Source organism: Diplotaxodon limnothrissa, linkage group LG3, assembly GCF_057381915.1.
Source record: "Diplotaxodon limnothrissa isolate DT_005_m linkage group LG3, D_limnothrissa_male_GT1.1, whole genome shotgun sequence".
Lineage (NCBI taxonomy): Eukaryota > Metazoa > Chordata > Actinopteri > Cichliformes > Cichlidae > Diplotaxodon > Diplotaxodon limnothrissa.
The window spans coordinates 42,383,308-42,399,928 of NC_140598.1; the positions used below are offsets into that span (position 1 = coordinate 42,383,308).

At 39.8% G+C, this 16,621-nt stretch overlaps 1 protein-coding gene across 1 annotated transcript in view; it reads left to right on the forward strand.

Moving 5' to 3' along the window:
* hdac8 (histone deacetylase 8) overlaps positions 1-16,621 on the forward strand; it is a 53,141-nt gene that overhangs the window by 5,374 nt on the left and 31,146 nt on the right. Inside the window, exons 8-9 of the mRNA XM_085350242.1 lie at positions 1,104-1,276; positions 7,591-7,685. Of these exons, the coding sequence (XP_085206368.1) occupies positions 1,104-1,276; positions 7,591-7,685 (268 nt within the window). The remainder of the gene's footprint in view (positions 1-1,103; positions 1,277-7,590; positions 7,686-16,621) is intronic.

Here is a 16,621-nt window from a genome sequence, read left to right on the forward strand (position 1 = left end):
AAGACTGTGCGAGCCGGGGCTCAAACCGGCAACCTTCCGATTACAGGACGAACTAACAACTCTTGAGCCACGATAAAGCACATCATTTGTTCCTTCGCCTATGAAAAATGTCAAATATAACAAAGTGATTCCCAGAGAGCTATTAGATTAAAGAATCTTACCATATTTGTGCATTGTGTGCAGTTTCCTCAAAAACAAACTGAGGAAACCTAAAAAAGCATGTAGTACATACAATAGATGAACAGTAACAGTGCAAGTCATGTCCTTAACAAAACAAGACCTGACAAAACCTGGAGAACTGTTCCTGAAAACTGCTTTTTATCCTTGTTGTAATTTCATGGTTGCGGATCAGCCGGCATCTGTGAGCTGATGGTGATGGAAATTAAAATTGCTCTATTACACAGCGTCGACTTCTAATGGGTGAAACTAAAGTCTTTTCTTGTAAAGTAACTAATGCAAGTGACTGAAAACTTATCCCATCCATCCACTTCCACTTCTCAAGTTCAAGGTCATGTGTGGGTGCAGGGGTCATAGGGCAAAAGGTGGTGTACATCCTGGACAGGTTGCTGGTCTTTCATAGGTTTAACACAGGGAGACAAACACTTGATACCTAACCTAACAAATGCATGGGTTTAGACTGTGAAAGAAAGCTGGAGTACCCAGAGAGAGCTGGGGAGACTGTGCAAACTCCACAAAAAAGACAGCGTAGTGCTCCAGCTCTGTGAAATAATGAGTAAGCTGCATGTAGACTAATACTTCATTACTTTTATTGGTATAATCACAGGCTACTGCTTTAGCACCTCTAATTGGTGGAAGCAACTGAACAAATTGGGTGTAAGTGTTTTGTTTTAGTGTTCTACACTTACTATAAAGTTATTATTGTTCAGAACGGAATGTACAGGTAAGTCACGTTAGCCATCACTGCTTGAGTGCCAGGAAGGTTTTTGTTGGCTCAAAAGGCCCCTATGGTAGTGACTATGCACATAAGCTCAATTAGTCACAGAAGTCTATACATTTTCCTGAATTGTTTTCTTTTTTGGATGCTTGATAACCAAATGATATGCATCCTCTGCGAGTAACAGAATTCTTTCTTCTTTTTACAGCGTCCTGCAGGAGGTGCGGGCACAGTTCAACCCGGAGGCGATAGTGATGCAGCTGGGTGCCGACACAATGGCGGGTGACCCTATGTGCTCCTTCAACATGACCCCTGTTGGGGTGGGCAAGTGTCTGCAGTATGTCCTGCAGTGGCAGCTACCTACACTCCTGCTGGGCGGAGGTACGCTTCACGTATGTGTTTATTATTCTGACTGATGTTGATGTGTGTGTGTTGGTATATCTCCACGTATGGCTGTATGCGCATGTTTCTCGGAGTGCTGAGGTAGTCCAGATGTAACGGTGTAGTGCGCCTTCTGTTTGTGCGTGTTTGCGTTGAATTTCTGAGTCCGTTACTTAAGCACATTTACACACACTGCCCTGTCCCAGACTCCTCAGCCCTTGGCCAGATGATAGCTACTAATTATACAACACAATGAATCCATTTTACTCAACTACAATCCCACCTCTCTTCCTTTCTCTCCCCTCCCGCTCTGCCCTACATACTTTCTCCTCAGTCCATTCCCTCCATCTTTAAACTTTCTCTGTGTCTTCTGTATGTGGGAGGCTTTATAGTTTTTCTTCCAGAGGATTTTGTCATGTTAGCTTCCTTTTTTTGGTCTGAAGAGCCACACAAAGCTGTATAAATGTGAAAGTACAAATGAGCTCTTATTGCACACACATTCAACTGACCACAAGAATGAGCTGGTTCAGGTCAACAAAAGAATAGACTGTGTACAAAAGCTGCTCATACCCACATGGACAAACATAACTGCTAATCAATGCTAAATAAAAGAATAAATAAGTACTCAGATTTCATGCACTTTGACAGATAAAAAAATTAGAAATTGAAATACTTCAAAACAGCAGCACAAACAGTGCAACTTTAACAAGAAAAAAAACACCCTCCATACATTTGTTCTGTGGCACACTGTAAACATGTTTATGTCAGCTTTTATATGTAAAGTTAACATATAGTATAATATTAGTAGTATTATAGTTTTATATGTATACCGGTAGTTAACATAGGCGTCTTCAGAGATGGTTAGTCGGCCTCAAGTGGCCATTAGAGAAACTGCAGTTTGGACACATAATTAGAAACAGGGTATTTGATAGGTTAGTTTAGTTTTTTAATCTAAAATTTTCTCCCAGACATGTTTATCCTCTGTGATTTGACATGGGAACCTATGGTTATTTACACCTCAAGTGGCCATGGGAGGAACTGCACTTTTTGGCACTTGTGAGAGTTGGCTTAATTTTTCACTGCTTTGAAGTTGAAGGTTACTGGCATTTTCTCACACTTCATGACTTGGTAACAGGGGCAGATGTAGAGAAATTTTCTTAGGCTGGCATGGAAATCAAATGGCAGGACAAAATCAAAGCCTTTTTTTAAACACATGTGCATGTGTTACGTATGGTAAAAATGATTCAAATGCAAGTATACATGCATTTCATATAAAAATAGTCTGCAGCTTAATTAATTTCTGTAGCCCACATAATGAACCTTTTCAGTTACATAATACATGTGATTTTTTTATGTACTGTATAGCCTGTATAATAAATAAATACATATAAAAGCATTTAGTGGCCTGTCATTAAAATTTAAAAGCTGGTATATACTTTGAAGTCCAAACTTTCAACACAAGCTGAAATAGAGACTCAGCGTGGCTGCAGCTTGTTGCTATGTCAGCTTAATCACATGCCCGTCATCACACAGAGTGTTAATAACACTCACCTTCATTCCACCTTCAAAGTGTTAATGCTATCTTATCTTAATAAACAACACAGTCATATGCAAAACTAGTTTGGCACTAGGGGTGGCAAGAGATCATTTTAGGGTGGCACATGCCACCCCTCTAGATGTGCCCCTGCTTAGTAACCTGATGACAGTGTACGACCTCTTATTGGGGGCATTTTCACATTCTATATTCAGTTTTTACCCCTTAGCCGTTAAATGCTGATCGGGTATCTTCAGCGTAGACACCCAAGTTTGTGATTAAAATAACTAGATAGGTGGCTGAGAACAAAGCGACGCATGATTTTCAAATTCATCCCATACGTGGAACCACTAAAAATCTCAGATAAGTTAGAATCCCAATTACCTTTGCTTCAAGGTCGAGGTCAGAGGTTAGGTTTTCTGAAAATCTTGTGAATATCTCGTGATAACTCAAGAGGGAAATCAGCTAGGATTTTCAAATTATAACCACAGGTACATCTACTAGGAGGCTGAGCTGTAACACTGATGGACGCCGGTACTTTTAATATAGTAGGTACTGTATGTGACACATTGTGGTTAATTGAATCAGTAGGTTTAATAGCTGTTCTTAATTGTGTCAAATATTTTACTGTTAGGTAATGCCTGAGACACCATGTTATATTTTCCCGTCTGTTTGTTGCTGGGTTAGTGGAGATCTTTTCTGACTCCTGCCAAGGAAACATGTTGCTTCACAGATGATTTATGTTTTGAATTATGTAAGACATGGTTCTGTTTGGATATCATTGTCATTGGTCGTAGTCATGTGACCTATCACAGGTGATTTAAGATGGCGTCGCCCTGTGTTTCGTTGTGTGACGAGGAGCAGGTGTGCTCAAAATGTCATATGTCATGAAATTGGAGTTCTGCAGCATGCAAACTTATTTTTCTTTTTTCTTTTAAAAGCTTACTGTGGCCTCAGGAAAAAACACATTTTTGGCCACAACCAAACTCGTTCACAAATACAAATAAGTTCGGGGATGAACTGATTAGATTTCAGATGCTAAATGGTAAAGCTCACAGCGACTTTACATGATACATCACTCAAAAAACAATAACTCTTGTGATATCTACATACAGCCCCCAAACATCAATATAGCAAAGGAAACTAACAGTTGCTCAAAATGGATTTCCCCACTCGTTTAACTTAATAGAGTATATATATTTTATATTATTTTATTTATTTTTTTTACAGATAAACAGATGTTGTGCTGTATCCTGTGTAAAGTAATGAAGTGATTTTATTTTATATGGAAAATGTCCAGTCTGGACAGACAAATTATTAACAATACAAAGGATTTAAGTTTTATTCCAGTGAAAGAACAGCCAACACAGTAGGGTCAGTAAAGTCTTTGTATATTTTCTCTACAGGAATCATGTTCTTCAACTTCGTTTGACCCCATATGTTTTTTTCCTCTGGTCATCCCATCCTGCAGTGTGGGTCTCTTTCCCACCAGTCAGGCCCACCCTGTAGTTTGAGATTCAAACTGCTTTAAGAAAGTGTTTGAAGGTTTAAGTGGAGGATTAAACAACAGTTTAGCAGCACACACATGCTGAGGCACAACCATCATTTCCCTGGGCAAACTGTGTTGTCACAAATGTGACGGGCAGTAGTTTAAAGCTGGTGCATTCAGTTTGGAGGGGAAGCTTCTGGATTGCTCTACACACTGAAACATGACAAGATGATCCTTGATTAAGCAAGAAAAACATAAAATTCAGTTTGATGGAAGAGAAATGTGTAGACTGGAAGTTTTATTTCTGACAAAACTGATTGGTTTAGATTTAATTAATGAGCAATAAGTTGTAGATTCCTGCTAAACAGGTAAAGTTGTATCAAGTCAAACACTTGCTGGCTCTGCTTTATTTTAACTAACTAACTAGCATTCCTGCAGATGCAGTTATATCATGCTACGATTTAAGGATCAGTCCAGCTGTCAGGAATATCGTCCTGCTCCTGTTTTCTCTCATTTAAAAGACAAAGATGGAGCAGTGTAGCCATGCATACACACGTACATCAGCTTCAAAGCATGCAGATGTCCGGGCATGAATTGGGCATGCCCGGACACATCTGTGTTACAGGTGTCTGTCACACGTGCCGTGAAACTTTTTTTTTTTTTTATAATTCAAGTATTTATTAGATTTCGCATTTTATAGCAGCAAATACAGAGATGCAACAACCAAAAGCAAGAAGCAAACAAACAAAAACAAACAAACAAAATAAATAAATAAATAAATAAAAAATAAATAAAAAACCACAACGAAACAAAACAAGTGAGGTTTTAACATATGTTGTATTAAGCTCAAATGTCCAAGTCAGGTAGACATGTAGGTGCAAAAATTGTCCCACTGTTCCAGCGCAGCTTCCGTCACATGATGTATTTTTCCCAGCATCTTTTCGTATACAACATTCCCAATCATTCTGTCTTTCCGCATTTTAAGCGTTGGAATATGAGAGTCCTTCCAGTGTTCCAAAATGACACGGGCACATGTTACCAATGCAGTACTTAACACTCTAAACTGGTGTTTACTTAATTGCAGCACCTCTCCTTTGTCTCCTAGTAAACATAATTTAGGTGATCTGGGTAGGTTACAAAGTGTCCACCCCTGCAAATAATTCAGTACAGTGTTCCAAACTGGAAAAACCAGCAGGCATTCCCAGAGGGCATGTATCAGAGTACCTTTGGCTTGTTGGCATTTCCAACACAAGTCATCTCTACCAATCCCCATTCTATACAGCCTTGAAGGAGTATAATAGTATCTGTTAAGAATTTTGTATTGAATAAATTTCCCCCTGGCTTCCCTAATGTATAATCCATTGTTCGACAATATAGAATCCCATGTACCTTCATCCATTGTACCCCCTAGATCCCTTTCCCATACTTTTTTCAGGCTCTTATTTATATTGTTTTTAATCCATGGGCAAATATTATACCATTTCGCAGCTGTGCACAGAGATGGGGGTAGTAGCATAAAATTCTCTATCGGGTTACTTTCACATGTTATTGTAACTCCTCCTTTTAAACAGTTTCTTATTTGCAAATACTTCCAGAAATGACTGTTACCCTCTAAACAAAACTTATTTTTAATATCCTCATACGACATGAAAACACCCCCTTCAAATAGGTCACTAACAGTTCTGATACCTCTTCTCAGCTATTGTGTCCAGTAAACAGTCTGCTTACCAATTTTAATTTTAGGATTATACCACAAGGGGGCATACTTCTGTACATATGGCACAAGTTTATATTTCTTATGCACCTCCAACCATACCATTTTCGAAAATTTCAAAATAGGGCTTTGCGTCTTACCGTGATTATTCACTTTTTGTGATAAAATATCATTTATTTATAAGTGACTTATGTATGTATGTATGTATGTATGTATATATATGTATATATTGTACTATTCTTAGTTAGCGTATTGTCTGTCTTGTCTTAATGTTGGTTTAAAATGGAGCACTGTAACAAAAAATAATTTCCCCCAGGGATCAATAAAGTATTCTGATTCTGATTCTGATTCTGATTCTGATTTGGTGTGAATGGAGATGCAAGCTCTTGTTCTATTAACATCCAGTCTATATTGTTTTTCCCTGCCCAATGTTTGCCTAATCTAGCCATTTCAAAAGAGATACTATAATACTCTATATTTACCACCCTTCCAAAGAAAATCTTTTATCGTATTATTGTAGCTTTGCAACATCCGTCGCGGGATATACATAGGCAGCATTCCTGTATAATAGTTGATGAGCGGTGCCACAACCATTTTAACTGTGTTCACTTTTCCCCACAATGTCAAATTTAGTTTACTCCATTTACCCAAGTTTTTATTGATCTTGTTTAATAATTTTCCCATACTGTTAGCCACAATATCCTCAATATTGGGGTTCAATTCAATTCCAAGATATTTCATTCCCTTGTCCACCCACTTAAAGTTAAAGCCCGATATTAAGTTATGACTGCAAGCCTGGGAAACTGGCATCGCCTCTGATTTATGCCAGTTAATTTTGTACCCTGAAAACATTGAGTATGTATTAATCACCTCTAATAGTTTTGTGATAGAATTAGTTGGGTCTTGGTTTAATTTCAGCACATCATCTGCATACAGGAATAATTTGTGTTCTCTGCCTCCCCCAAATACACCTTTAATCTCTGCATTTTCTCTGATTTGAATAGCTAATGGCTCTAAAAATATTATAAATAGCAATGGGCTTAAATTGCATCCTTGACGTGTTGATCTGGAAATACTAAAAAAAAGGAGAAAGTACCCCATTTGTAAATACAGCTGCTTCTGGACCAGAGTACATGGTTCTAATCCATCTGCAAAAGTTGTCACCTATTCCAAACTTTTCCAGGGCTGTGAACAGAAAGTTCCACTCCACCCTATCAAAAGTTTTCTGTGCATCTAAAGATATAGCCAATACAGGATTTGTGTTATTTCTATTCAGCCACACGTGCCGTGAAACTTAAGTAATGTTGTTCAGTTGATGCCTTGATGTACCTCCTGACTACTTTGTCTTTGTAAAAGGAGCAATTTTTGCTCCTCTAACTGTAAACCAACTTTACTCTGATTGGCTACTCATCAAAAACGCAAGGTTTGAGCAGCTGTAAATGTTTAAAAGTTTCAAATTCATATTTAATAGTCTTCAGGGCTCCAAACGTGCCTTCATGTGGGTTCCAGGTATTCCATAAAGATGATATCATTTGTGTTTCTTCTCATATGTGTCTGCGTTCCTTCTCTCTACTCAGGAGGTTATAACCTGGCTAACACAGCTCGGTGTTGGACCTACCTGACAGCAGAAGTGCTGGGAAAGACTCTCTCCTCTGAAATACCTGACCATGAGGTACACGGACACACACACTCACACACATCCTCCCTTTCCCTGCCTGTTACAGCCACACATTTACATATTCCCACATGAGGACAAATGTGCCCCTTCATTGTACCATCACACGCACACACATGCATGGAAACGCAAACACACCCTCTTGTGTCCTCTGTCTGCTGAGTCACTCCATCTAATCAAAGATGGCTGCCCGATCTCAATAAAGGGGTTTGTGTACAGGTGAGCGGGACAGGTAGCAGTGCTGACAATTCCTCTCTGTCTGCTGCGATGAACACAGACTCCTCTCACTCTCATCTTTTATGCGTCGTCTGGGTGAACGTTATTAGAGGAGTTATAGAAGTCGGACTGGAAGGACTTAAACCGCAGCTTTACCTGTCCAGTTAGTTCAAAAGGGTGGACGTCAGCGAGGATTCTTAAAATAGCGAGAACACATATGCTGTTGATTTAATTTAGCGAGGAAGGAACTGTGTATCTTATTTGTTGACTTGTTTGTGAAACACGGGACATGTGACCAGTTGCTTTTCGGTAAATCAAACAGAGCCATCCTCTCTCCAAATAGAAATCGGCGCGCCCATCTGTCTGTCCCGCTCCTATGCTCTCACACGCACAAAGAGCCTCTTTCTCCAGCAGCTGATTTTTTGGACCTTGTCTTGGTCAGATGTAATGAATAGCTGTGAGCGCCTCAGTGTGTGCGTGCGTGCGTGTGCACGCGTGTGTGCGTCCTGGTCGAGAAGAAGGTACCTCTTGTTTCTCCTCGTCGGGCGTCCAATGGCCCCAAATGGCCTTTGACCTCATTAAGGAGCACTCACTGAAAACAAAGCAACTATCAGTGCGGCCAGCTGCCACAGTTGATAAAGATGAGGTGACACACACACACACACACACACGGTTTTCCACCTGAAACAGTTAAAATTTTATTGTGTTTATGTCTTGGTTTTTTCTGATTTATGAAGCAACCTATTTTCAAGGTAAACTGCAACCTCTGCTAAACTTCACATATATGTGTGTATGCATGTATGTATGTGAATGCATATGTGTGTGTGTTTGAAGCTCACTCTGTGTGCGATAAGAGGGGCATTTATCCACGATGACCAAGCAGAGCTGTTCCAGTTCCAGTGACACGGGGAACAAAAACTACCTTTGTGCCCGTTTGTGTGAGTGCGTCTTACTCCTCCTGCTCCGCTGTAGACAAAACCCCATGAATACACACATTCATTACTGTCAGATAATGCACTGGCCTGTTTTATAACGCTTCTCATGTGCTTCATTGTATGATAAATGGACACCAGTGTGGAGGAAACTCAAACAGGCAAACTGGCAAAAGTGGCTCAAAGTCGAAGGAAAATGCAAAAACTACAAATTCAAACACTCTGTTTGTTTTATCTGCAGAAATCTCACTAAAACCAGTCCGAACATATTTGTTGCTTTTAAATATTTATTTGGAAAGGTTTATTTTCAGTGCCCGAGAGGATTCGCGGTGCTCTGTTCTTGAAGCACACAAGCTTCAAATGAAATAATTAAAAATAGCAGTCTAAAGAACACAAACATCAGTCAGAGTTGGCCAGTCACGTCAACAATAAGTGCTGTAATACTCGCTGATTACTAGACAAAATATTACACTACAGATAACGCACACAATGCCTCTGCTTGTGTCACACTCATTATATTTCAGTATCTAATGCAAACACGCCAGGATTCCAGCCACCGGGTGGAAAGTTGTTAACCTTCGCTGCTGACTCGTATTGTCTGCCAGTGCTGAGCTGATCCCGATTGACCCCCCCTCTCCCCCCCATTGTGCGATAGCGGCGGCTCCTATCTGCGTGTGAATCGAAGGAGCCGCGGTGTTGGGCGTGCTAAGTATAGCCGCACGGGTCAAAGGTTCGTTGGTGTCTCTCATTTGACAGGAACAGTTTGTCTTTATAACGAACTTTATTTTGAGGGTGGAAACAATTGTTCTTATGGTTACAGGAACTTTTTATTTGTCACATGTGATGTTCACATGGTTTTGCTTTGCCTGTTAGCCTAGATTTATTATCTTTAATTTAAGGCGGGGTGGAGTATCATCTTATCTAAACATGTGTTATGTCATGAAGAAGGGCAAAAACCACAGTAGGGTCTTTAATACTTCTCTGAATCCCCTTAAAGTAACTTCTGTCACTGGCACGTACACCACGTTTTTAAAACCATATGAACTTAAACATCTCAGACCTGAAGGCCACTCTCCATTTTTAGTTAATAATAAAATACCTTTTTTCAAGTGGTCACATCCACTCCAATGGAAGTGGTTTAATGGAAACTCTCATCTCTCGTCATCTCATCTCTCAAGTGTTTCAGTTAAATCTTTTTCAATTAAATTCAACAACAGTCACCACAAGACACTCCACAAATAGTGTTGGGGAACCTTAAAAACCTGGGTCAGCTATAAGAGTCCAAAAGGGTGTTCGACGATCCAACGATCACAAGTAATACATAGACATAAGTGTTGGTCTACACCTGTTAATATTTGAATTCGGGTATTTTCAGTCCCCTTGCCATAGCTGTATGAAATCAAGCACCTAGCCTTCACAGACTTATGTGAGAGAATGGGTCGTTCCCGAGAGCGTGGTACCGTTGCAACAAGTCAAATTTTCTGCCTCTTAGAAGTGGTTCCTTAACATCCTCTGGCATTAACATCTGCACTCAAACTCTGTGCTGGGAGCTTCATGGCATGGTTTTATTTGGCCGAGCAGCTGCTGTGGGGGTAGGTGGTCCAATATTGTGATCCATGTAGATTGCAGGGCAACAGCAGGTGAACCAGCATCCAGATCTGTACCCGGACCTATGATTAGATTTTAATGGACCTTTCTATTTCACTTTGCACAACTTTTCTTTTATTTATGGTTATTTCAATTGATGCATTTGTTTTTTGTCTTTTTAGCACTGACCAATAACTCATCCCGCATTGATCTGTCAATCAAATTATTTATTCAGAGTGCGGATGAAAACGGAGAAAGTCCAAAGAAGTAAATCAGGAAAAAAATAATTACAAAAATCAAACCTTATTTTACTTGTAATGAGTAAAAGAACATTTTATTAATATTTTATAATAATAAAATATAATACTGTTGAATTGTACTTTAGTACTTCAACTTCCAGTTGTTGACTGCATACAGACACTGATCCGACTGTTAGGCCTCTTCAAAATGCATTGCATTGAATTATAATGAATGTATAACTTCATGACATTTTGGATCTTTGTTTGATCTTTAAATTGGAGTACCTTTGTGTTAGAAGGTATCAGTTTAAGTCAAAGGACTAAGAACTATGCACATTCATTTTAGAGTAATCAATGAATAGTTCTGAGTAAAATAGTCTTTTTTGTGTGTGTGCTTAAAATGCTGCACATAAACCAATATTTATGGTTGTTTTTAACCCTTGGATATATTCACATATCATAGAGGAGTGTACTGCTCCAGTGCTGCTATTGATTTGAGACTAGTTTTGGTGACGGTGACAACAACATGAAGTTGCACAGATTTGGATCAGATCGTTCTCTAAAAACTCAGTGTGTACCATTCAAGGACAGAAACAGAGAAGAGACCCCCCACCCTGCCACCACCACCTTTATTTCTGTTCTTAGTAACTTCCAAACTGCTGAGTCAGTGGGCAAACACGTATGCCATGTCCTCGCAAGGTTGTTGATGTGAATCCAGCTCATATCCTTTGTCACACGCTGTACCTTCACGTCTCCGTTGCTCATCTCTTTTTCCTGTCTCTGCCATGCTCCCATTAAGCTCATAGTGTAACAACAACTGGGCTTGGCTGGATCAGCACCCAGTGTGGGAGGGTGCACTGCCTTACACTGCCTTACTGCGACTGTGGCTCAGGGGGTTGGGAAGCGTATCTGTAACCGGAAGGTCGCCGGTTCGATCCCCGGGCTCTCTGTCCTGGTCGTTGTGTCCTTGGGCCAGACACTTTACCCTACTTGCCTACTGGTGTTGGCCAGAGGGGCCGATGGCGTGATATGGCAGCCTCGCTTCTGTCAGTCTGCCCCAGGGCAGCTGTGGCTACAACTGTAGCTTGCCTCCACCAGTGTGTGAATGTGAGAGTGAATGAATAGTGGCATTGTAAAGCGCTTTGGGTGCCTTGAAAAGCGCTATATAAATCCAATCCATTATTATTATTATTATTACATCGGTATTTTGAAGCAAAACCTTGACTTTTAACTCGTTCAATATTTCTGTGTAGAAAAATGTCATCATTGTGCTGAAGGAAGTTGAAAACTGGCCAAAGAATTATTGTATGTTTTTAGAAGGCTAAACCAGATCTGCAGTCCAAAAGCAAGGCCTTTTCTCTCTCCCTCTCTCTCTTTTGACCCTACTGGTCAAATAAGCATATTTATATTATTTAAAGGATATTTTATTTGTCTGGGCAGCAAGCTGCTAAACTGAGACCAACTGGAAAGGGTTTTTTTTTTCTTCAAGTTCATTTTGCTCCTTCTAAGCAACATGCTCCTTAAGAGCTACAGAAGTCTGGAAACAAGTTATCCCGTCATCTCTGTGCAGATAATGGTAACACGTGGGTATTAAATTACTAGCAGAGAATACAAACGGATAAAAGTCAGCCAGATTTTTTTTTCCTTTGGATTGCCCAACAACCCGCTTCGATCAGATTCTTCTCTGGTGAGAGGAACAGAAGTAGATACAAACGTGTGTCCGTCTCAAAGCCGCACAGGAAGGGAGGACATCTCTGGTTCCAGATTGGCAGCGGGGAAGCGTCCCGCCTCTTTACTTCCTACTTCCCCTTTTTCCTGTCTGCAGCCACTTCCTGTCCTGCCCCTCGGTGCCGTCAGGGATGTGCTGGCTCCCAGATTCACAGGCTCAATCACAGGAAATATCACCAAGCAATAGCGTGTGTGGGCACAGGGATATGTATCTGTTTACAAAGACTGACTGAAGAAGCTCATTATTACAATATTATGATTGATTAAGTTCAAAATGCTGCAGCTGGAGATCCTGCGACACATTATTGGTGAGCAATGAACTGAAAGACTGTTTCCTTTCTGTCTACCCTTTATGGAGCCACGGCTCTGTTGTAGTTGAGTGATTGTCTTCATCTCATGTTCATACAGTAAATGACTCCATCCCAGAAGATGGCATCACCACTGATCCTGTCTGTGTAGGTTCTCAGTCATCCAGGTCATAGTAGTCTAAGGAGCTTGCATCAAAAGCAACTTGACTTGATGTCTCACATGTTAATAGCGGGTCAAGTACCCGGGACTCTCCACCTTTTGGTTTTTCATCTGAAGAAGGCTCTTGGATAAGAGGTGAAACATCTTTAAAAAAAACTTGAAGTCCCTTCACCTTTATTTCAAGCTGCTTGGACTACAATTGATCCTGAATACTTTATGTTCCTCTCAGGTGAGATGTTTTATAGGCCAGAAGACATCAGTTTTGAATTTTGGAGGCTTTCAGTTCTTTTGGGTTCATTATAGGAGATCGTAAAACCACATCACTGTACATTACAGCATTATTGTAAAAGCTTATCCTACCATGAATTCATCAGTCTGGTAAAAGCTTTGTGAATTCTCTTTTTTTCTTATCATAGGGTTTGTTTTTATTCTAGGCCCCTAATGGCATTTTAAAGTTTTGCAGTGAATCTTGGGTAATGGTCCATTCACACCAAACATGACGTGAACTTTAGCCGTGATTTCTAAGAATGCCACCCATAGTAAAAGCAGAAATATGGTTTTATTTTTAATCCTAGAATCTATCAAATCCATCCAATATTTTCATCAGCTTCTTATCAGCAAACCTTTTCTCTACACTAAGTGTACAGCAGGCCACCAAATGACAACAGCGGTGGTTGCAAAAAGACTTCTGGTCCTGTAGAAGTCTAAAGGAAAACTGCTTCTTTCACTTTCGCTTTGCTGATGAGCTTATCGGCTCAGCTGCTCACATTGTTTTCTAAATCATAGTCATATCTTTTTTTCTTTCAAATATTATCCTTAATATGTTAATTTACCAGTGAACATGCAGTTTTATAGTCAGATCAACTTTTCCTCATCCCATCCAGTTTTTGCAGCCAAGGTGGCAACAATAAAAATCCTAATCTTAAGGCTTCAGAAACCAATGGGTAAAGTCTACCTTTTGTACTGATGCAGCCACACAGAATATTTGCTCCAAACAGACAGTATGATCAATAAAAAGTACAGGAAATCTCTAGTAACTATGATTTCACTCACTTTTCTCCAAGCACTCTCCTTTTATTCCTGTCTCTATAAAAGTGAAGTTGAAGCACACACGTCCAGCTGTGCTCCAATGGCATTGATAAGCTCGCCTTTAATTTCCAATCATCTGTGGCATCTGGAGGATCTGAGCATTTTCACAACAAACTATGAAGGGAATTTGCATCAGTTCATCAGAGTTTTACGGAGTCACCAGTTCATCTGCTGAGGTTTTGCAGATACGTGGCAACTAATCCTGCAAAGTTAAACAGGTGGTGGGGTACAGAAAGATATTTTACAAAAAAAATGTTACTTGCCTACTGTTATACACAATTCTCTCAAAACATATCTTAAGTTTTAAAGTGCTTTTTTGGTAGCACTTTTTATTATAGCTCGGTCAAAATGACCACATTATTGCATTATTTTTCTTCCTTATTACACTATTATTGCGGAGCTCTATTTCCATGTTATTACCCCCAGTTTTGGGGCCCTTATTATGCTATTACATAAGTTTCAGGGTAATATTACTCAGCTATAACCACTGTTGCTACATTATGTTACTTAAATATTACATAATTATTACTTTTGTAATTGCATAGTAATAACTTTGAAATCACCAAATTATTACCCTGTTCCCCTACTATTACCTATTTATTACCAAGCTGTAGAAAGTTCTACCGTTCCCCCCCCCCCCCCCCCCCCCCCCCCCCGCTGTTATTGAAGCAAACAATATTTGTTTTCTAAGAAGCAGCAGATGAAGATTTTATAAATGTGAATGCATTTTATATAACTCATAATATTCATAGAATACACAATTAACATTAGAACATTTAGGAAGCTCTGTCACTGATATACAGTAACAGTATAGGTATGATAGGCAACAATTGTGTTACCAGATATTAGTGTATAGAAGTGTATTACAGTATAATATATGTATCACACAGCAACACACGGTAATCCACTGGTGTTTTTCTGCAGTGTATTAGTTTCACTGTTTTACATTTGATGTGTGATACACTGAAACTATACCAGGGGTTCATAGTATAAAAGCCCTTCAAAGTATAAAATAATCCTTTATTCTTGCCACAATGGAGCAATTACACTGTTACAGCAGCAGTTCAAGAATAGAAGTGGTTTTTTTTTTCTTTCTTTCTTTTTTGAAGTCCAAATGGTATTTGCGGGGCAGGTTTCCTTAAAAGGAAAACTATCATATGAACCAAGGAAAAAAACATGGACTGATGAAAAGTGGGAAGGGTGAGAGAGAGTCCAGATGCAGAGCGAGGGAGAGGAGTACGTGCGCAATGTGACCGTGATTGGGGCATTGCACTGTTTTTTGGGGTTTTTTGTTGTTGTTTTTTTCCTTGTTGAAAACATTTATTAGATAGCAGCTTGATATGAGTCAGACTCCATTTGTTTTCGGAGATGTTTTCCTCCCTGCTGCGCTGCTCAGTGTCCTTCATAGCTGGAGATCCTGCTGATCGCTGTAAAAACAAACAACCCTCCCTCACTCTCTCTCACTCACTCTCTTTCACTCTCACACACACACATGCGCACACGTGCACACACATACACACATAGCCTGGTGCGTACTGTCACACACTCCAGCTTTCTCACAGGGCATGTACTCGTTGCACAAACACAAATATGAACTGATGTTTTCTCGTGCTTTCGTCAAACAGCGCTGTAAACAGCGTTTCTTTGGGTTTTGTTTTTGGGTTTTTTGCAGCCAGTTTGTTGTTTGCATGTTCAGATGTAGGAACCGTCACCTTGATGTGAACTGGTCACACGTATGAGCCATAACAGAGTTTATTATAATGCTCTGATTGGGGGCAGGGGTTAGTGAAGGTCCTCTTATTTACTCAGAGCGGCACAGATTTACAGATTAGTAATTTATAGACAGTGTAAAGATAAACACACGCACATATGGAGGATATTTTGTTGATTGGTGCGTTTCCTTGTTGGCAGGAAAATATGGATGATGGCATGTTTAGTTTTGCCAGTTGCAAATTAATTTAATTGTAACGTCGCTGAGGTAATGTACGTATAAAAAAATAATTAATTTAAAAAAGAAGTTTATGATTATTAAAGCTGTTTAGCTGTTCAGGCCGATGGAGTCCCCAGGAGTCCTGAGCACCTTTTAAAGGAGGAGGGATGAAATCAATTAGACCAGCTTTTACTTTTAAAAGATACTTTAGAAGATGTTGCAATGTTTTAAAATTTACTTAATCTTTGCAGAGTTATATGCTAATATTAATGAAATTTATTACTGGGAATGGCTGAGGCTCAGAAGGTAAAGCTAGGTCATCTACTGCTTCTGTCTGCTTGGCAAAGTATGCTCGGGCACGATACTGGAACCCAAGTTTCTTTCCATGTCTTTATTGGCGAGTATGAATGTTAGATAGAAAGCACTTGGATTGATTTGTGTTCCCATTCATGTTCCTGCACTCAAAAGGTGAAAAAATCTACGATTGGAGGTTCGAAATGGTGGTGGAGTGAATTGTTTCGCCAGTGTTGAGTGATACACATTACAGCGTTGTTATATTTACATCTACCCATCCATCTGTCATAGGGAGAGTGAATTGGGGTTTCTGGTTTGGCAGCTTTGTCTTGGCAAAATATGAGTTGACTGGTCAACTTAGGGCTGAAGCTGCAACTGCTAACAGCACATGGCTGCTGTGGCCGGCAATCTTTTGCGTTTTGTGTGATGTTCATTGTTGATGAATAAGCA